This window comes from Salmo salar, chromosome ssa14 (assembly GCF_905237065.1).
Source record: "Salmo salar chromosome ssa14, Ssal_v3.1, whole genome shotgun sequence".
Taxonomy (NCBI): Eukaryota; Metazoa; Chordata; class Actinopteri; order Salmoniformes; family Salmonidae; genus Salmo; species Salmo salar.
The window spans coordinates 52,863,191-52,885,643 of NC_059455.1; the positions used below are offsets into that span (position 1 = coordinate 52,863,191).

The 22,453-nt window shown below is 45.0% G+C and overlaps 1 protein-coding gene across 1 annotated transcript; it reads right to left on the minus strand.

Annotated features, from left to right (window-relative positions):
- Positions 1–128: 128 nt before the first annotated feature.
- On the minus strand, positions 129–22,328 carry LOC106569722 (zinc finger protein 436). Its single transcript, XM_014141293.2, has 3 exons — positions 22,004–22,328; positions 21,846–21,905; positions 129–1,911 (listed from the first exon to the last, which is right to left on the minus strand). Exons 1-3 carry the CDS (start codon positions 22,101–22,103, stop codon positions 929–931), a joined length of 1,143 nt encoding a protein of 380 aa, XP_013996768.1. The 5' UTR covers positions 22,104–22,328; the 3' UTR covers positions 129–928.
- Between the last annotated feature and the right edge of the window lie 125 nt (positions 22,329–22,453).

Below are 22,453 nucleotides of genomic sequence, written 5' to 3' on the forward strand. Positions count from 1 at the left end.
CATCCATCCACCCACCCATCCATCCATCCATCCACCCATCCATCATCATCCATCCACCCACCCACCCATCCATCCATCCACCCACCCACCCATCCACCCATCATCAATCCATCCATCATCATCATCCACCCATCCATACACCCACCCACCCATCCATCCACCCATCATCATCCATCCATCCATCCATCCATCCACCCATCATTAGCTCATCTTCAGGCCTTGTCCGTCCGTCCACCCATCCATTCATCCACCCATCATCAGCTCATCATCAGGCCTTGTCCGTCCACCCACCCACCCATCCATACATCATCATCCATCCATCCACCCATCATTAGCTCATCTTCAGGCCTTGTCCGTCCGTCCACCCATCCATTCATCCACCCATCATCAGCTCATCATCAGGCCTTGTCCGTCCACCCACCCACCCACCCATCCACCCATCATCATCCATCCATCCACCCATCATTAGCTCATCTTCAGGCCTTGTCCGTCCGTCCACCCATCCATTCATCCACCCATCATCAGCTCATCATCAGGCCTTGTCCGTCCACCCACCCACCCATCCATACACCCACCCACCCATCATCATCCATCCATCCACCCATCATTAGCTCATCTTCAGGCCTTGTCCGTCCGTCCACCCATCCATTCATCCACCCATCATCAGCTCATCATCAGGCCTTGTCCGTCCACCCACCCACCCACCCATCCATCCATCCATCATCAGGCCTTGTCCGTCCGTCCGTCCACCCACCCACCCATCCATCCATCATCAGGCCTTGTCCGTCCGTCCGTCCGTCCACCCACCCACATTATGTATTGCAGGCTATTTGACAGAATAATAACACCAATGGTTTTATGCAGCAGTGAGATACAAACAAAAACAGTGTAAAAATTGACACAGTCTGGAATTATGCAATCAAACCAATCATTCAAGGTCACTCATTAATTCAGTATGTACAGGTTGTTCTGGCACAGTTTCTTCATCAAAGACGTTAGGTGGATCATCTATCGGTCTAATGTGCTGATCTGGACTGATGCTAGGGGATAACTGATCTTCAGGTGTGTCCACAGCTAGGTGGATGCGTCTATGCCTGTCCAGATGCCCTTGTTGAATAAAGCTCTTCCAACAGAGGGAGCAATGATAGGGTCTTTCCCCTGTGTGAGTCCTCTGATGAGCCTGGAGGTGAGCCAGCTGGGAGAAGCCTCTCCCACAGTCAGAGCAGCAGTGAGGTTTTTCCCCTGTGTGCGTCTGGCTGTGCTTTTTCAGAGCCCCAGAGTTTATAAACGATTTACCGCAGGCCGAGACAGCGCAGACGTAGGGTCTCTCTCCTGAGTGAATCCTCTGGTGGTCCTTCAGAGCTCCTGGGTGGGAGAAGGTCTTCAGACACTCTGAGCAGTGGTACGGCCTCTCTCCTGTGTGAGTACGCATGTGTTGGGTCAGCTGGCCTGAGTTGGAGAATCTCCTTCCACAGTCAGAGGAGCAGGGGTAAGGCTTCTCTCCTGTGTGAGTCCTGTGGTGTGTCTGTAGGTGTTCTAACTTGGAGAAACTCTTGCCGCACTCTGTGAAAGTGCAGTGGAATGGCTTCTCTCCTGTGTGTGTCCTCTGGTGCTTGGCCAGGCCTCCTGGCTGACTGAAGCTCTTGCCGCAGACCAGACAGTGGTACGGTCTCTCTCCTGTGTGGATCACCTGATGACTCCTCAGGTTGCCAGAGTGACTGAAGCTCCGCCCACACTCAGAGCAGTGATACGGCCTCTCTCCTGTGTGAGTACGCATGTGTCTCCGCAGGGTTGATGAGTTGTAGAAATACTTCCCACAGGCTAAGCAAGGGTAGTTGGTTTCAGTGGTGTGACCCTGCTGATTCTTCTGGGGTGATTCTGAAGGGTCTATAGCCTGGTCTATACAGCCACCTGCAGGACAGGAGGGAAACAGCATTACTTTCAAAAAAAATTCATAGTGCTGTATTCAAATGTAGGATATTTTATTAGTTTTAAACGTTACATAATTTCATCTATTGTTGTTTTTGTATAAACAATTCATCTTTAAAACACAAAACAACAACCAATATACAGTACCAGTCAAAAGACATCAAAATCATGAACTAACACATACGGAATCATGTAGTAACCAAAAAAAGTGTTAAACAAATCAAAATATATTTTATATTTGAGATTCTTCAAAGTAGCCACCCTTTGCCTTCATGACAGCTTTGAAAGTTTCTTCAAGTGCCGTCGCAAAAACCATCAAGCGCTATGATGAAACTCGCTCTCATGAGGACCGCCACAGGAAAGGAAGACCCAGAGTTACCTCTGCTGCAGAGGATAAGTTCATTAGAGTTACCAGCCTCAGAAATCGGCAATGAACTGCACCTCAGATTGCAGTCCAAATAAATGCTTCATAGAGTTCAAGTAACAGACACATCTCAACATCAACTGTTCAGAGGAGACTGTGTGAATCAGGCCTTCATGGTCAAATTGCTGCAGAGAAACCACTAGTAAAGGACACCAATAAGAAGATGAGACTTGCTTGGGCCAAGAAACACAAGCAATGGACATTAGACCAGTGGAAATCTGTCCTTTGGTCTGATGAGTCCAAATTTGAGATTATTGGTTCCAACCACCGTGTCTTTGTGAGACGCAGAGTAGGTGAACGGATGATCTCCGCAAGTGTGGTTCCCACCGTGAAGCATGGAGGAGGAGGTGTGATGGTGCTTTGCTGGTGACTGTCTGGTTTGATTTAGAATTCAAGGGACTCTTAACCAGCATGGCTACCACAGCATTCTGCAGCGAAACGCCATCTCATCTGGTTTGGGCTTAGTGGGACTATCATTTGTTTTTCAACAGGACAATGACCCAACACACCTCCAGGCTGTGTAAGGGCTATTTGACCAAGGAGGAGAGTGATGGAATGCTGCATCAGATGATTTGGCCTCCACAATCACCTGACCTCAACCCAAATGAGATGGTTTGGGATGAGTCGGACCGCAGAGGGAAGGAAAAGCAGCCAATAAGTGCTCAGCATATGTGGGAACTACTTCAAGACTGTTGGAAAAGCATTCCTCATGAAGCTGGTTGAGAGAATGCAAAGAGTGTGCAAAGATGTCGTCAAGGCAAAGGGTGTCTACTTTGAAGAATCTCAAATAAAAAATATATTTTGATTTGTTTGACACTTTTTTGGTTAATACATCATTCAATATGTATTATTTCATAGTTGTGATGTCTTCACTATTATTCTACAATGTAGAAAATAGTAAAAATAAAATAAACTCTTGAATGAGTAGGTACTGTATTAAACAAGAAAACACTCATACAAAACACAAATCCATAGGGAGAAAACAGACACTGCAGATCCATAGAGATGTTTTCCTGATAAATGATCTGCGATTTCATGATATTCTGTTATGTGCTTGTAAGGAAACACAGGAATGGTTCCCATCTCTTCTTGGAGTCTGTATTGTTTTCCTCCTGCCGCTTTGCCAACATGATTTCATACAATGTTGTTTTTTATCAATGTATCAATCCATTCCGTCAACACGGGGTAGGCCGTCATTATAAAATAAGAATTTGTTCTTAACTGACTTGCCTAGTTAAATAAAGGTTAAATAAATAACAAATAACTCAGAGCTTTTCCAATGTTTTAGGACCAGCCTTAACACAATACCTCAACATAATATTATACATTCTGTCTGGTTAATCCCTCTTATTTCAGATGTCACTCAACAGACAGCCTTGGTGACCTACAGTAGGGAGCTGGGATCCAAGGCCATCTCCCATGCACTACAAAGCTTTGTCCCATAGGGGGTGCACAACCGGGCTTTCCCACAATGTGAAGGAGGGTTCCCCTTCACATCATCCTATGGGACCTTACAGGAGGGAAATAAAATCTATGAAAAACATTTAATTGTATACCTTTCTATTGGCTTCTCTGACAATATCTGTGATAATATACAATCATATCCTCTTATTGGGCGATTTGGACCAAAACCCATTTCACAATAAATTGACTGAATTATCACAATAGTGATAAATTGAACAATATGTTTATAAAGTTAATAAGCACCAGTTACTTTCATTTTATTTGACCTTTTAAAATCCTACATCTTTGAATGTTATTTGTCTTGTTATTAGCAGAGTTAGGCCTGTTTCATTTCAAACCTTTCTTCTAGTATAGGCTACTATCGTTGTTATCGATATCAGTAAAATGTCCTCGATAAAATGGTCGCTTTGGACAGTGTCGATATTTCCGGTTTATCAGCTCTACTTCTTATGTCACATTGTCCCTCTGCCACAATTCAGGTTCACATGATTAACCTTTAACAGCATTGTAACATACAACGGCTGATTGCACAAAGCTTGGGAATGAAAATACACCTTCTACAACCTTGTTGCCTTTTGACATAATGGTGCCACCTAGTGTTGACACAGCTTTTAGTTAGCAATATATCATTATCACACACTTTATACAAAAATACCTTATTCTTGTTCAGGTCTCCCAGAGTAGGAATCCTTCATTTCCCCCACATAGCAGTGTACCATACAAAAGCATATCTTTATCGGTGTGGAGACTCTTTGATCCTTGAATGCACTGACAACCACAGCGCTCAGGAATGGTCTAGAAATTGATTAATTCCCTGAATATCTGTATCATTAGCTCTTCTTTTGGGATAGAATATGTAACGGTCCAAAATGAGCTGTTAAACCCCGTTTAAATTTAAACCATCTCTCCTTAACTTCCTCTAGTGTTTAGCTGTTCTGGATCGCTGGAGAGGCCATGTTGTACAGCTCCACATCTGGAAGTCCTTTTCTTTAGGGGCACGTATTTTCTGCATACTGATGTCTTTTCCCTCCCATATGCTCTTTAATAATACCTTTACACTAAGTAAACATTGATGGAATCATTGAAATATAATTAAAATTTGGAACAACCATTTTAATTGAATTAATTTCCCCTCATAAACAAAGATTGTCATTGATAGAGCTTGTAGTCCTAAAACCTGGAAATAAGTTACCTCTGGTTCATTCAGCCATCCCCATGGGGAAGGAATGTGGTTCATTCAGCCATCCCCATGGGGAATTAATGGGGAAGGAATGGGCTCTAGTTCATTCAGCCATCCCCATGGGGAAATTAATGGGGAAGGAATGGGGTTCATTCAGCCATCCCCATGGGGAAATTAATGGGGAAGGAATGGGCTCTGGTTCATTCAGCCATCCCCATGGGAAAATTAATGGGGAAGGAATGGGGTTCATTCAGCCATCCCCATGGGGAATTAATGGGGAAGGAATGGGCTCTGGTTCATTCAGCCATTCCCATGGGGAATTAATGGGGAAGGAATGGGGTTCATTCAGCCATCCCCATGGGGAATTAATGGGGTTCATTCAGCCATCCCCATGGGGAATTAATGGGGAAGGAATGGGGTTCATTCAGCCATCCCCATGGGGAATTAATGGGGAAGGAATGGGGTTTATTCAGCCACCCCCATGGGGAATTAATGGGGAAGGAATGGGGTTCATTTAGCCACCCCCATGGGGAATTAATGGGAAGGAATGGGGTTCTGGAATAAAGGCTGAAAATAAGGTATTGGGTAAACACAGGCTTAGGAGATCTCTCCATGTTCTATGAGATAATATCAGTCAGGTAACATGACCTTTATGAATTATGAAGTCTATGTTGTGTTATATAATACCAGTCAGGTAACATTACCTGTATGTTGTGTTCTATAATACCAGTCAGGTAAGATGACCTTTATGAATTATGAAGTCTTTGTGATTTACAGTGCATTCGGAAAGCATTCGGACCCTTTGACTTTTTCCACATTTTGTTACGTTACAGCCTTATTCTAAAATGGATTAAATAAACATCTCAATCTACATAATGCCAAAGCGAAAAACATTTACTCATTTATTAAAAATAAAAAACAGAAATACCTTATTTACATAAGTATTCAGACCCTTTGCTATGAGACTCGAAATTGAGCTCAGGTGCATCCTGTTTCCATTGATCATCCTTGAGATGTTTCTACAACATGATTGGAGTCCACCTCAAATTCAAATCAAATTTTATCGGTCACATACACATGGTTAGCAGATGTTAATGTGAGTGTAGCGAAATGCTTGTGCTTCTTGTTCCGACCATGCAGTAATATCTAACAAGTAATCTAACAATTCCACAATAACTACCTTATACACACACATCTAAAGGGATGGAATAAGAATATGTACAGGTGAAGTCGGAAGTTTACATACACCTTAGCCAAATACATTTAAACTCCGTTTTTCACAATTCCTAACATTTAATCATAGTAAAGATTCTTTGTCTTAGGTCAGTTAGGATCACCACTTTATTTTAAGAATGTGAAATGTCAGAATAATAGTAGAGAGAATGATTTATTTCAGCTTCATCACATTCCCAGTGGGTCAGACGTTTACATACACTCAATTAGTATTTGCTAGCATTGCCTTTACATTGTTTAACTTGGGTCAAACGTTTCGGGTAGCCTTCCACAAGCTTCCCACAATAAGTTGGGTGACTTTTTGCCCATTCCTCCTGACAGAACTGGTGTAACGGAGTCAGGTTTGTAGGCCTCCTTGCTCGTACACACTTTTTCAGTTCTGCCCACAAATGTTCTATAGGATGGAGGTCAGGGCTTTGTGATGGCCACTCCAATCCCTTGACTTTGTTGTCCTTAAGCCATATTGCCACAACTTTGGAATTATGCTTGGGGTCATTGTCTATTTGGAAGACCCATTTGCGACCAAGCTTTAACTTCCTGACTGATGTCTTGAGATGTTTCTTCAATATATCCACATACATTTTCCTCCTCATGAAGCCATCTATTTTGTGAAGTGCACCAGTCCCTCCTGCAGCAAAGCAGCCCCACAACATGATGCTGCCACCCCCGTGCTTCACGGTTGGGATGGTGTTCTTCGGCTTGCAAGCGTCCCCCTTTTTCCTCCAAACATAACGATGGCCATTATGGTCAAACAGTTCTATTTTTGTTTCATCAGACCAGAGAACATTTCTCCAGAAAGTATGATCTTTGTCCCCATGTGCAGTTGCAAACTGTAGTCTGGCTTTTTTATGGTGGTTTTGGAGCAGTGGCTTCTTCCTTGCTGAGCGGCCTTTCAGGTTATGTCGATATAGGACTCATTTTACTGTGGATATAGATACTTTTGTATCTGTTTCCTCCAGCATCTTCACAAGGTCCTTTGCTGCTGTTCTGGGATTGATTTGCACTTTTCGCACCGAAGTACGTTCATCTCTAGGAGACAGAACGTGTCTCCTTCCTGAGCGGAATGACGGCTGTGTGGTCCCATGGTGTTTATACTTGCGTACTATTGTTTGTACAGATGAACGTGGTACCTTCGGGCATTTGGAAATTGCTCCCAAGGATGAACCAGACTTGTGGAGGTCTACAACTCTGTTTCTGAGGTCTTGGCTGATTTCTTTAGATTTTCCCATGATGTCAAGCAAAGAGGCACAGAGTTTGAAGGTAGGCCTTGAAATACATCCACAGGTACACCTTCAATTGACTCAAATTATGTAAATTAGCCTATCAGAAGCTTCTAAAGCCATGACATCATTTTCTGGAATTTTCCAAGCTGTTTAGTTTAAAGGCACAGTCAACTTAGTGTATGTAAACTTCTGACCCACTACAATTATGATACAGTGAATTATAAGTGAAATAATTTGTCTGTTAACAATTGTTGGAAAAATAACTTATGTCATGCACAAAGTAGATGTCCTAACCTACTCGCCACAACTATAGTTTGTTAACAAGAAATTTGTGGAGTGGTTGAAAAACGAGTTTTAATGACTCCAACCTCCAATGTAAACTTCCGACTTCAACTGTACATATAAATATTTGGATGAGCGATGACCGAGCAGCATAGGCAAGATGCAGTAGATTTATTCATTATTAAAGTGGCTGGTGATCCATTCATTAAAGTGGCCAATGATTTCGAGTCTGTATGTAGGCAGCAGCCTCTCTGTGTGTTAGTGACGGCTGTTTAACAGTTTAATTACTGAGGATAATAGCGGACCATGTTGCCACTCCTATTTGCCATATCTTCAATTTAAGCCTACTAGAGAGCAGTGCCCTCAGGCCTGGAGGGAAGCTAAAGTCATTCCTCTACCCAAGAATAGTAAAGCCCCCTTTACTGGCTCAAATAGCCGACCAATCAGCATGTTACAAATCCTTAGTAAGCTTCTGGAAAAAATGGTGTTTGACCAGATACAATGCTATTTTACAGTAAACAAATTGACAACAGACTTTCAGCATGCTTATAGGGAAGGACATTCAACAAGCACAGCACTTACACAAATGACTGATGATTGGCTGAGAGAAATTGATGATAAAAGATTGTTGGGGCTGTTTCGTTAGACTTCAGTGCGGCTTTTGAAATTATCAATCATAGTCTGCTGCTGGAAAAACATGTGTTATGGCTTTACACCCCCTGCTATATTGTGGATAAAGAGTTACCTGTCTAACAGAACACGGAGGGTGTTCTTTAATGGAAGCCTCTCCAACATAATCCAGGTAGAATCAGGAATTCCCCAGGACAGCTGTTTAGGCCCCTTACTTTTTTCAATCTTTACTAACGACATGCCACAGGCTTTGAGTAAAGCCATAGTGTCTATATATGTGGACGACTCAACACTATACACACCAGCTACTACAGCAACTGAAATGACTGCAACACTTAAGAAAGAGATGCAGTTAGTTTCGGAGTGGGTGGCAAGGAATAAGTTAGTCCTAAATATTTCTAAAACTAAAAGCATTGTATTTGGGACAAATCATTCACTAAACTCTAAACCTCAACTAAATCTTGTAATAAATAATGTGGAAATTGAGCAGGTGACTAAATTGCTTGGAGTAACCCTGGATTGTAAACTGTCATGGTCAAAACATATTGATACAACATTAGCTAACATGGGGAGAAGTCTGTCTATAATAAAGCGCTGCTCTGCCTTCTTAACAACACTATGAACAAGGCAGGTCCTACAGGCTCTAGTTTCTACCTTCTTAACAACACTATCAACAAGGCAGGTCCTACAGCCCTAGTTTCTACCTTCTTAACACTATCAACAACATTTACATTTTACATTTTAGTCATTTAGCAGACGCTCTTATCCAGAGCGACTTACAGTAGTGAATGCATACATTTCATAAAAAAAAATTTTCCTGTGCTGGCGGGGGGTGGGAATCGAACCCACAACCCTGGCGTTGCAAACACCATGCTCTACCAACTGAGCTACAGGGAAGGCTACACTCACTACCGAGTTCCAAACTGCCTCTGGAAGCACACGTGACAAATAAACTTTGATTTGATTTCATTTAAATGAAGACGGCAGTCCATAAGCGCAGACGAAGGATATCAACCATCTGGAAGGATTATTTATGGAGGAGTGGTCTAAGATTCCTCTCAATGTGTTTTCCAACTCATAAAACAGAAAAAGACAGTGCAGGTACCTTGCAATGTGAGATATTAAAAGGTATTGAAAACTGGTGTATCAATAATTTTCACCCCTAAGTTACCTTTTTGAGAAAAAAAAATATATTACTTGTTAAACAAAGTCTCTTTCTCTGATCAATTGTATTAGTATAAAATAATGTCTCTTTTCTTTAAGCATACAATATAGCTCAGTATTTGAATGATGCATTTTATAGTCCTTTTTGCTCATCTTTATCAAGGGTGTCAATACTTTCAGACCCCACTGTAGCTCTCAGCTAATTAACACATCACTGCAGGGTGCCTTCATGCCTCTGCCACCTTGACAGGAACGCAGTGAAGCTTAAAACACACAAACATTGTTTGCGTGCCTGTTATGCTAAATTGGTGTAGTTAGAACAAGGCAGGTCCTACAGGCCCTAGTTTCTACCTTCTTAACAGCACTATCAACAAGGCAGGTCCTGACTTCATCACTACTTGTATTTATGAGAGGTGTTGACATGTTGAATGCACCGAGCTGTCTGTTTAAACACCTAGCACACAGCTCAGACACCCATACATACCCCACAAGACATGCCACCAGAGGTCTCTTCACAGTCCCCAAGTCCAGAACAGACTATGGGAGGTGCACAGTACTACATAGAGCCATGGCTACATGGAACTCTTTTCCACATCAAGTAACTCAAGCAGCAGTAGAATCAGATTTAAAAACAGATTAAAAAAACCAGATTAAAAAAAACACCTTATGGAACAGCGGGGACTGTGAAGCAACACAAACATGCCCACGAACGATAGGATACGCAATACACACACATGGATTTTGTACTGTATATATGTGGCAGTGGTGGAGTAGGGGCCTGAGGGCACACAGTCAATGTATTGTAATGTTTTTAAAATTGTATAAACTGCCTTCATTTTGCTGGACCCCAGGAAGAGTAGCTGCTGCCTTGACAGGAACTAATGGGGATCCATAATAAACCCCAGGAAGAGTAGCTGCTGCCTTGGCAGGAACTAATGGGGATCCATAATAAACCCCCAGGAAGAGTAGCTGCTGCCTTGGCAGGAACTAATGGGGATCCATAATAAACCCCAGGAAGAGTAGCTGCTGCCTTGCCAGGAACAACTGGGGATCCATATTAAACCCCCAGGAAGAGTAGCTGATGCCTTGGCAGGAACTAATGGGGATCCATAATAAACCCCCAGGAAGAGTAGCTGCTGCCTTGGCAGGAACTAATGGGGATCCATAATAAACCCCCAGGAAGAGTAGCTGCTGCCTAGGCAGGAACTAATGGGGATCCATAATAAACCCCCAGGAAGAGTAGCTGCTGCCTAGGCAGGAACTAATGGGGATCCATAATAAACCCCAGGAAGAGTAGCTGCTGCCTTGCCAGGAACTAATGGGGATCCATAATAAACCCCAGGAAGAGTAGCTGCTGCCTTGGCAGGAACTAATGGGGATCCATAATAAACCCCCAGGAAGAGTAGCTGCTGCCTTGGCAGGAACTAATGGGGATCCATAATAACAACAAATGGCCTTGAGATAGAAGCTGTTTTTCAGTCTCTCGGTCCCAGCTTTGAGGCACCTGTACTGACCTCGCCTTCTGGATGATAGCGGGGTGAACAGGCAGTGGCTCGGGTGGTTGTTGTCCTTGATGATCTTTTTGGCCTTCCTGTGACATCAGGTGGTGTAGGTGTCCTGGAGGGCAGGTAGTTTGTCCCCGGTGACGTGTTGTTCAGACCTCACCACCCTCTGGAGAGCCCTGAGGTTGTGAGCGGAGCAGTTGCCATACAGCCTGAGAGGATGCTCTCAATTGTGCATCTGTAAAAGTTTGAGGGTTTTGGTGACATACCACATTTCTTCAGCCTCCTGAGGTTTAAGAGGCGCTGCTACGCCTTCTTCACCACACTGTGTGTGGTTGGACCATTTCAGTTTGTCCGTGATGTGTACGCCGAGGAACTTAAAACTTTCCACCTTCTCCATTTCTGTCCTGTCGATGTGGATAGGGGGATGCTCCCTCTGCTGTTTCCTGACGTCCACGATCATCTCCTTTATTTTGTTGACGTTGAGTGAGAGGTTGTTTTCCTGAGACCACACTCCAAGAGCCCTCACCTCCTCCCTGTAAGTTGTCTCGTCGTTGTTGGTAATCAGGCCCACTACTGTTGTGTCATCTGCAAACTTGATGATTGAGTTGGAGGCGTGCATGACCACGCAGTCATGGGTGAACGGGGAGTACAGGAGAGGGCTGAGCACGCACCCTTGTGGGCCCCAGTGTTGAGGATCAGCGAAGTAGAGGTGTTGTTTCCTACCTTCACCACCTGGGGGTGGCCCGTCAGGAAGTCCAGGACCCAATCGCACAGGGTGGGGTGGAGACCCAGGGTCTAGAGCTTAATGGTGAGCTTGGAGGGTACTATGGTGTTGAATGCTGAGCTGTAGTCAATGAACAGCAGTCTTACATAGGTATTCCTCTTGTCCAGATGGGTTAGGGCAGTGTGCAGTGTGATGGCGATTGCGTCGTCTGTGGACCTATTGGGGCGGTAAGCAAATTGAAGTGGGTCTAGGGTGTCAGGTAAGGTGGAGGTGATATGGTCCTTGACTAGTCTCTCAAAGCACTTCATGATGACGGAAGTGAGTGCTATGAGGCGATAGTCATTAAGTTCAGTTATCTTTGCTTTCACCTGTGGTAAATTCAGTTGATTGGACATGATTTGGAAAAGCAGACACATGTCAATATAAAGTCCCAGAGTTGACAGTGCATGTCAGAGCAGAAACCAAACCATGAAGTCAAAGGAATTGTCCGTGGAGCAGCGAGACAGTGGCCTCCATCATTCTTAAATAAAATAAGTTTGGAACCACCAAGACTCTTCCTAGAGCTGGCCAGACACTCCTAATGTCCCCTCTCCATGTACACTGTTCCCCAGAAACTCCTAATGTCCCCCTCCTCCTCTCCATGTACACTGTTCCCCAGACACTCCTACATTTACATTTAAGTCATTTAGCAGACGCTCTTATCCAGAGCGACTTACAAATTGGTGCATTCACCTTATGATATCCAGTGCATCTAAATCTTTTAAGGGGGGGGGGTTAGAAGGATAACTTTATCCTATCCTAGGTATTCCTTAAAGAGGTGGGGTTGTTTCAGGTGTCTCCGGAAGGTGGTGATTGACTCCGCTGTCCTGGCGTCGTGAGGGAGCTTGTTCCACCATTGGGGTGCCAGAGCAGCGAACAGTTTTGACTGGGCTGAGCGGGAACTGTGCTTCCTCAGAGGTAGGGGGGCCAGCAGGCCAGAGGTGGATGAACGCAGTGCCCTTGTTTGGGTGTAGGGCCTGATCAGAGCCTGAAGGTATGGAGGTGCCGTTCCCTTCACAGCTCCGTAGGCAATCACCATGGTCTTGTAGCTTGTAGCACTCCTAATGTCCCCCTCTCCTCCACTCCATGTACACTGTTCCCCAGACACTCCTAATGTCCCTTCTCTCCATGTACACTGTTCCCCAGACATTCCTAATGTCCCTCCTCTCCATGTACACTGTTCCCCAGACACTCCTAATGTCCCTCCTCTCCATGTACACTGTTCCCCAGACACTCCTAATGTCCCTCCTCCTCTCCATGTACACTGTTCCCCAGACACTCCTAATGTCCCTCCTCCTCTCCATGTACACTGTTCCCCAGACACTCCTAATGTCCCCCCTCTCCTCCACTCCATGTACACTGTTCCCCAGACACTCCTAATGTCCCCCCCTCTCCATGTACACTGTTCCCCAGACACTCCTAATGTCCCTCCTCTCCTCTCCATGTACACTGTTCCCCAGACACTCCTAATGTCCCCCCTCTCCTCCACTCCATGTACACTGTTCCCCAGACACTCCTAATGTCCCTCCTCCTCTCCATGTACACTGTTCCCCAGACACTCCTAAATGTCCCTCCTCTCCTCTCCATGTACACTGTTCCCCAGACACTCCTAATGTCCCCTCTCCATGTACACTGTTCCCCAGACACTCCTAATGTCCCCCCTCTCCATGTACACTGTTCCCCAAACCTAATATGTGTAACTGCACACTGTTCTTCCATAAACACTTGTTTACATGTCTGTTCTCAGCAGACACTTTTGTACTTTCAGAAGCAAGAAAAGGTTTATTAGCGGGCCGTTCTTTTGGCATTTCATCTCAATACGTGGTGTTCCAATCCATTTGGACATCAAGTTCTGACAACGTAGAGAAGGTGTGGCACAGACCTTACAGGCTTTCTTCTACTGATGGTGTAGTTCAATCTAAATCTAAATTACTGAACACTGAGACGTCACAGAAATCAGGTTTCAATTTATTAACAAGATTAAAACTCGACATTTTAGTACAAACTACTTTCGTTCACAGTGCGTCCATTAAGGAGTGTGTGTGAGCAGTCCAAACAAAGGCCTGTTCTGATTGGCTGGCCTTGGGTTGAGTTGTCCTCTTCTAACCATGGCTTCTTGCCATGGCAACGTCCGGGGGGGTTTGGCGGGTTGTCAGCAAATGTGATGAATTGGAACGCTGACTGTGAGCCAGGCCTAATCGCCCAACATCAGCGCCCAACCTCACTAATGCTCTTGTGGCTGAATGAAAGCAAATCCCTGCAACAATGTTCCAACATCTAGTGGAAAGCCTTCCCAGAAGAGTAGAGGCTGTTATAGCAGCAAAGGGGGGACCAACTCCATATTACTGACTTCCCAGAAGAGTGGAGGCTGTTATAGCAGCAAAGGGGGACCAACTCCATATTAATGACTTCCCAGAAGAGAGAGGAGGCTGTTATAGCAGCAATGTTCCAACATCTAGTGGAAAGCCTTCCCAGAAGAGAGGAGGCTGTTATAGCAGCAAAGTGGGGGAACAACTCCATATTAATGCCCATGATATTGGAATGAGATGTTCAACAAGCAGGTGTCCACATACTTTTGGTCATGTAGTGCATCTTACGTTTGGCTAATGAGCTTCATCTGTGGAAGACAGGTAGTTGTGGAGGGTCACCCGTCATTTTCAGGGGTACCCTCGATTGGACGACCAAGAACCCTCGTCGAAGCCATAATGCCGAATGCATTCTCTGACTGCGAGAACGAGAGGGGTGATGGTTCAAGGTACGCCCAGGTTTATTGAGACACCTGTGAATGAGAGGATATATGGCAGATACATACATGTCTGAGATACATTTTTTTTTTTAAATACAAAAAAATTTCAAAAATATATATTTTTTTAATATCATACAATTTTCCAGAAACCATATTCCAAAAGCCTTGATAAAATGGCGTTTCTCAGAGGTGCATACATGTATGCAGTAACAAGGGAAATTAGATTGATTGAAACATTCTATTATCAACATACCTGGATGAGGGAGCACGAGGTTCTCATGTGGAGGGAAAGCTACATCTCCCAGGAAAACACAAGGAATTGTCGTTGTGGCAGGACAGCTGGCGGTGGTAAAACAAGGGTCTTCTGCAGCAGTTCAGACCTAAAAGAACTATTGAATCACTCCACCATTGCTCTCTCGGCCTTACGCCCACCATGATGCACCTGTAACATCTTCTCTGTCTCCATATCTGGCCTATTATGTTGTTGCTAGGTACAGAAAATCTAGTAGATCCCTATTAAATCAAATCAAACTTTGTCACATGCGCCGAATACAATAAGTGTAGACTTTACCGTGAAATGTTTACTTACAAGCCCTTAACCAACAGTGCAGTTCAACAAGAGTTAAGAAAATATTTACCAAGTAGACTAAAATAAAAAGTAATAACAAAAAGTAACACAATATGAATAACGAGGCTATATACAGGGGGTACCGGTACAGAGTCAGTGTGGAGGCTATATACAGGGGGTACCGGTACAGAGTCAATGTGGAGACTATATACAGGGGGGGTACCGGTACAGAGTCAATGTGGAGGCTATATACAGGGGGGTACCGGTACCGAGTCAGTGTGGAGGCTATATACAGGGGGTACCGGTGAGTCAGTGTGAGGCTAATACAGGGGGTCCGCCAAGTCAGTGTGGAGGCTATATACAGGGGGTACCGCAGAGTCAATTGGAGACTATATACAGGGGGCGGACAGAGTCAATGTGGAGGCTATATACAGGGGGGTACCGGTACCGAGTCAGTGTGGAGGCTATATACAGGGGGTACCGGTACCGAGTCAGTGTGGAGGCTATATACAGGGGGTACCGGTACAGAGTCAATGTGGAGGCTATATACAGGGGGTAACCGTACCAAGTCAATGTGGAGGCTATATACAGGGGGTACCGGTACCAAGTCAGTGTGGAGGCTATATACAGGGGGTACCGGTACCGAGTCAGTGTGTGGGGGTACAGGTTAGTTGAGGTAATTTTTACATGTAGGTAGAGGTGAAGTAACTATGCATAGATAATAAACAGAGAGTAGCAGCAGTGTACAAAACAAAGAGGGGGGGGGGTTCAGTGTAAATTGTCCGGTGGCGATTTTATTAATTGTTCAGCAGTCTTATGGCTTGGGGGTAGAAGCTGTTTAGAAGCCTTTTGGTCCTAGACTTGGCGCTCCGGTACCGCTTGCCGTGCGGTAGCAGAGAAAACAGTCTATAACTTGAGTGACTGGAGTCTCTGACAATTCTATGGGCTTTCCTCTGACACCGCTTATTATATAGGTCCTGGATGACAGGAAGCTTGGCCCCAGTGATGTACTGGGCCGTATGCACTACCCCCTGTAGCGCCTTATGAACGGATTCAGAGAAGCTGCCATACTAGGCGGTGATGCAACCAGTCAGGATGCTCTCGATGGTGCATCTGTAGAACCTTTTGAGGATCTGGGGACCAATGCCAAATCTTTTCAGTATCCTGAGGGGGAAAAGGTTTTGCTGTGCCCTCTTCACGACTGTCTTGGTGTGTTTGGACCACGATCATTCGTTGGTGATGTGGACACCAAAGAACTTGAAACTCTCGACCCGCTCCACTGTAGTCCACGATCACCTCTGTTGTCTTGCTCACATTGAGGGAGAGGTTGTTGTCCTGGCACCACACTGCCAGTTCTCTGACCTCCTCCCTATAGGCCGTCTCATCGTTGTCGGTAATCAGGCCTACCACTGTTGTGTCGTCAGCAAACTTAATGATGGTGTTGGAGTCGTGTTTGGCCACGCAGTCGTGGGTGAACAGGAAATAGAGGAGGGACCTAAGTACACACCCCTGAGGGGCCCCTGTGTTAAGGATCAGCGTGGCGGATGTGTTGTTACCTACTCTTACCACCTGGGGTCGGCTCGTCAGGAAGTCCAGGATCCAGTTGCAGAGGGAGGTGTTCAGTCCCAGGGTCCTTAGCTTAGAGGTGAGCTTCATGGGCACTATGGTGTTGAACGCTGAGCTGTAGTCAATGAACAGCATTCTCACATAGGTGTTCCTTTAGTCCAGGTGAGAAAGGGCAGTGTGGAGTGCAATAGAGATTACATCATCTGTGGATCTGTTGGGGCGGTATGTGAATTGGAGTGGGTCTAGAGTTTCTGCGATGATGGTGTTGATGTGAGCCATGACCAGCCTTTCAAAGCACTTCATGGCTACCGACCTGAGTGCCACGGGGCGGTAATCATTTAGGCAGGTTACCTTCGCTTCTTTGGGCACAGGGACTATGGTGGTCTGCTTGAAACACGTAGATATTACAGACTTGGTCAGGGAGAGGTTGAAAATGTCAGTGAAGACACTTGACAGTTGGTCAGCGTATGCTTTGAGTACACGCTCTGGTAATCCGTCTGGCCCAGCGGCTTTGTGAATGTTGACCTGTTTAAAGGTTTTGTTCACATCGGCTACCGAGAGCGTTATCACACAGTCATCCAGAACAGCTGGTGCACTCGTGCATGCTTCAGTGTTGCTTGCTTCGAAGCGAGCATAAAAGGCATTTAGCTTGTCTGATAGGCTCGTGTCACTGGGCAGCTCGCGTCTGGGTTTCCCTTTGTTGTCTGTAATAGTTTTCAAGCCCTGGTACATCCGACAAGTGTCAGAGCTGGTGTAGTAGGATTCAATCTTCATCCTGTATTGATGCTTTGCCTGTTTGATGGTTCGTCTGAGGGCATAGCAGGATTTCTTATAAGCGTCTGGATTAGTCTCCCGCTCCTTGAAAGCGGCAGCTCTAGCCTTTAGCGCGATGCGGATGTTGTCTGTAATCCATGGCTTCTGGTTGGGATATGTACGTACAGTCACTGTGGGGACGACATTGTCGATGCACTTATTGATGAAGCCGATGACTGAGGTGGTGGACTCCTCAATGCCATTGGATGAATCCCGGAACATATTCCAGTCTGTGCTGCAAAACAGTCCTGTAGTATAGCATCCGCGTCATCTGACCACTTCCGTATTGAGCGAGTCACTGGTACTTCCTGCTTTAGTTTTTGCGTGCAAGCAGGAATCAGGAGGTTAGAATTATGGTCAGATTTGCCAAATGGAGGGCGGGGGAGAGCTTTGTACGCGTCTCTGTGTGTGGAGTAAAGGTGGTCTAAGATATTTTCTCTGGTTGCACATTTAACATGCTGGTAAAAAAATGAGGTAAAACTGATTTAAGTTTGCCTGCATTAAAGTCCCCGGCCACTAGGAGCGCCACTTCTGGGTGAGCATTTTCGTCTTTGCTTATGGCCTCAGAGTTGGTTGAGAGCGGTCTTAGTGCCAGCGTCGGTCTGTGGTGGTAAATAGACGGCTACGAATAATATAGATGAGAACTCTTGGTAGATAGTGTGGTCTACAGCTTATCATGAGGTACTCTACCTCAGGCGAGCAATACCTCGAGACTTTAATATTAGACACCGCGCACCAGCTGTTATTGACAAATAGACACACACCCCCACCCCTCGTCTTACCAGAGGTAGCGTCTCTGTTCTGCCGGTGCATGGAAAATCCCATTAGCTCTATATTGTCCGTATTGTCATTCAGCCACGTCTCGGTGAAACATAAGATGTTACAGTTTTTGATGTCCTGTTGGTAGGATAATCTTAATAGTAGGTCATCAATTTTATTTTCCAATGATTGCATGTTAGCAAGAACAACGGACGGTGGCTCGCCTATGGATTCTCAGAAGGCTGGCCGATCTGCGGCCCCTTTCCTGCATCTTTTCTTCACGCAAAAGGCGTGGATCTGGGCCTGTTCCAGTGAAAGCAGGATATCCTTCTCGTCTGACTCGTTAAAGGAAAACGTTTCATCCAGTCCGCGGTGAGTAATCGCTGTTCTGATGTCCAGAAGTTATTTTAGGTCATAAGAGACGGCAGCAGCAACATTATGTACACAATAAGTTAAAAAATAAGTTACACAAAAAAATTTACCAAATAACACAATTGGAGAATGTAAAACGTCAGCCATGATTTTTGGCGCCGTCTTAGTCTTTATATGTGTTGCTAGGTACCTCAAATCTAATAGATCCCCATTACGCGTGTTGCTAGGTACCTCAAATCTAGTAGATCCCTATTATGCGTGTTGCTAGGTACCTCAAATCTAGTAGATCCCTATTATGCGTGTTGCTAGGTACATCAAATCTAGTATTCTAGTACATTAAAAATCAGGTTCTGTTTTAGGACCGCTATTGTTTTCACTATCTATTTTACCTCTTGATGATGTCAATCGGAGACATAATGTTAACTTTCACTGCTATGCAGATGACACACAGCTGTACATTTCGTTGAAACATGGTGAAGCCCCAAAATTGCCCTCCCTGGAAGCCTGTGTTTCAGACATAAGGAAGTGGATGGCGGCAAATGTTTTACTTTTAAACTCGGACAAAACAGAGATGCTAGTTCTAGGTCCCAAGAAACAAAGAGATCTTCTGTTGAATCTGACAATTAATCTTGATGGTTGTAGAGTCGTCTCAAATAAAAAACTGTGAAGGACCTCGGCGTTACTATGGACCCTGATCTCTCTTCTGACGAACATATCAAGACTGTTTCAAGGACAGCTTTTTTCCATCTGCGTAACATTGCAAAAATCAGAAACTTTCCGTCCAAAAATGATGCAGAAAAATGCATCCATGCTTTTGTCACTTCTAGGTTAGACTACTGCAATGCTCTACTTTCCGGCTAAAGCACTAAATAAACTTCAGTTAGTGCTAAACATCGCTGCTAGAATCTTGACTAGAACCCCAAAATTGTATCATATTACTCCAGTGCTAGCCTCTCTACACTGGCTTCCTGTTAAGGCAAGGGCTGATTTCAAGGTTTTACTGCTAACCTACAAAGCATTACATGGGCTTGCTCCTACCCATCTTTCCGATTTGGTCCTGCCGTACATACCTACATGTGCGCTACGGTCACAAGACGCAGGCCTCCTTACTGTCCCTAGAATTTCTAAGCAAACAGCTGGAGGCTGCTCCTATAGAGCCCCATTTTTATGGAATGGTCTGTCTACCCATGTGAGAGACGCAGACTCGGTCTCGACCACTAAGTCTTTATTGAAGACTCATCTCTTCAGTAGGTCCTATGATTGAGTGTAGTCTGGCCCAGGAGTGTGAAGGTGAACGGAAAGGCTGGAGCAACGAACCGCCCTTGCCGTCTCTGCCTGGCCGGTTCCCCTCTCTCCACTGGGATTCTCTGTCTCTAACCCTATTACAGGGGCTGAGTGACTGGCTTACTGGTGCGCTTCCATGCCGTCCCTAGGAGGGGTGCATCACTTGAGTGGGTTGAGTCACTGACGTGATCTTCCTGTCCCGGTTGGCACCCCCCCTTGGGTTGTGCCGTGGCGGAGATCTTTGTGGGTTATACTCGGCTTTGTCTCAGGATGGTAAGTTGGTGGTTGAAGTTATCCCTCTAGTGGTGTGGGGGCTGTGCTTTGGCAAAGTGGGTGGGGGTATATCCTGCCTGTTTGGCCCTGTCCGGGGGTATCGTCAGATGGGGTCAGTGTCCCCCGACCCCTCCTGTCTCAGCGTCCAGTATTTATGCTGCAGTAGTTTATGTGTCGGGGGGCTAGGGTCAGTCTGTTACATCTGGAGTATTTCTCCTGCCTTATCCGGTGTCCTGTGTGAATTTAAGTATGCTCTCTCTAACTCTCTTTCTCAGAGGACCTGAGCCCTAGGACCATGCCTCAGGACTACCTGGCCTGATGACTCCTTGCTGTCCCCAGTCCACCTGGCCGTGCTGCTGCTCCAGTTTCAACTGTTCTGCCTGCGGCTATGGAACCCTGACCTGTTCACCGGACGTGCTACCTGTCCCAGACCTGCTGTTTTCAACTCTCTAGAGACAGCAGGAGCAGTAGAGATACTCTGAATGATCGGCTATGAAAAGCCAACTGACATTTACTCCTGAGGTGCTGACCTGTTGCACCCTCGACAACCACTGTGATTATTATTATTTGACCCTGCTGGTCATTTATGAACATTTGAACATCTTGGCCATGTTCTGTTATAATCTCTACCTGGCACAGCCAGAAGAGGACTGGCCACCCCTCAGCCTGGTTCCTCTCTAGGTTTCTTCCTAGGTTCTGGCCTTTCTAGGGAGTTTTTCCTAGCCACCGTGCTTCTACACCTGCATTGCTTTCTGTTTGGGATTTAAGGCTGGGTTTCTGTAATGCACTTTGTGACACCAGCTGATGTAAGAAGGGCTATATAAATACATTTGATCGATTGATTGATTGTAGATCCCCATTATGCGTGTTTCTAAATATATCAAATCTAGTAGACCCTGGGCAATTCGCACAACTTCCGTTATCTCGCCAGTCAAGTGTCTCTCTGTGTACACTATTATATCACAGATAGAACAATGAGACGGATATTTCACCGGATGTATAAAATGTCAAGCATCTGCTTGCTCACTGGCCGGCAGTGGGAGAAGACAAATTAGATGGATTTTTGCCTACATTATGCACATTTTCTCATCAATTAAACATTTGATGTCAATGCAGTTCTGTTCCCAAAACTAGAAAATGTTATGAACAGAGTGAACTACGTTTTGTAGACTTTACCTTTTGAAAAACTTGTGAAAAATAGCATCGCTTAGGAGGAGTGCAAAAGAGAATTGAGTTATAGCACACAATAGGCGTTCCCTAATGGAAATATGCAGATGCATGCGAGAACACGCCAATAGAATCTCTGGCTCTGCCCACAATGACTCATTTGTCCCCGTTGGAAACGACAGGCTGTGGCCTATATTCTTTCTGTTATAAAATTCTTTGTTTATATTCCCCAGCGCGTTTCTTCCTTGTTTGGTTGTTGTCACTTCCTTGTTTGGCCGTAGATGTGTATTACCAGTTCACCGCCCTCTACTGGCCCTGGGTAATATTGCCGCTTTCCCCCTTATTTATTTTTTTGGTTTTTCAAGTGAACATCATTTTAGGGACCATACGAGTACACTCGTCCGGTTCGCCTTGCCGCCAGCCGAACTGAAGCCGACACCGGCTTTAGTGCCTACAAAAATACGCCATAACTATTTCTCTCTATTATCACTCAGACTTACCGTGTTCTCCTAGGTGACACGGTACCTCTTCTTGTTCCTCTTTCACACCCCAGGACAGCACTATTTGAAAACAGAATAAAAACACATAGGCTATAACAAAAAAACTAAAACAATATCACAAAAACATAGTTTAGTTACATGGATCCATCAAAACTTACTTGGTTCAGTTAAATAATCCACTACCTCTCCCTCTTCATCCTTCACCACAACGTTGATCCCGAGTACCGGATCAGAGTCCACTGGGTTGACTGATACCATCTCGCTAGTTCGGCGCTTTTTACCGTCTACGGTGCTAAGCTAACTAGCTATCTGTCAACGGTTAGTTTATGTAGCAGACAAACTGTACGAATTTCACAATCCCGTGTAGAACGAAAACCAATGGGGGATATACCTAAATCAGAGTTTCTACAAACAGCTAGCTACTTGAAAGACTAGTTACTTTGTTATGTTCTGGCTTAAAAAAAACGTTCCTCTTTTCTTACCGGACCGAATATATAGACACACCATAAGCGCAATGCATTGTAGTAAATGTAGTTTTCAATGTTGGTGCGTACCAACTGATAAAGTACATTTAAAAATCGTAAAAACATAAACTAGCTTTTCACTGC

Bases quoted from the DNA above. Each gene is read 5' to 3' on its own strand.
- LOC106569722 (XM_014141293.2), bottom strand. From the start codon at position 22,103: ATGGTATCAGTCAACCCAGTGGACTCTGATCCGGTACTCGGGATCAAC. The intron at 21,906-22,003 runs GTAAGTTTTGAT...GTTTTCAAATAG, and splicing joins GGATTATTTAACTGAACCAA to TGCTGTCCTGGGGTGTGAAA. The intron at 1,912-21,845 runs GTAAGTCTGAGT...CCTGTCCTGCAG, and splicing joins GTGTCACCTAGGAGAACACG to GTGGCTGTATAGACCAGGCT.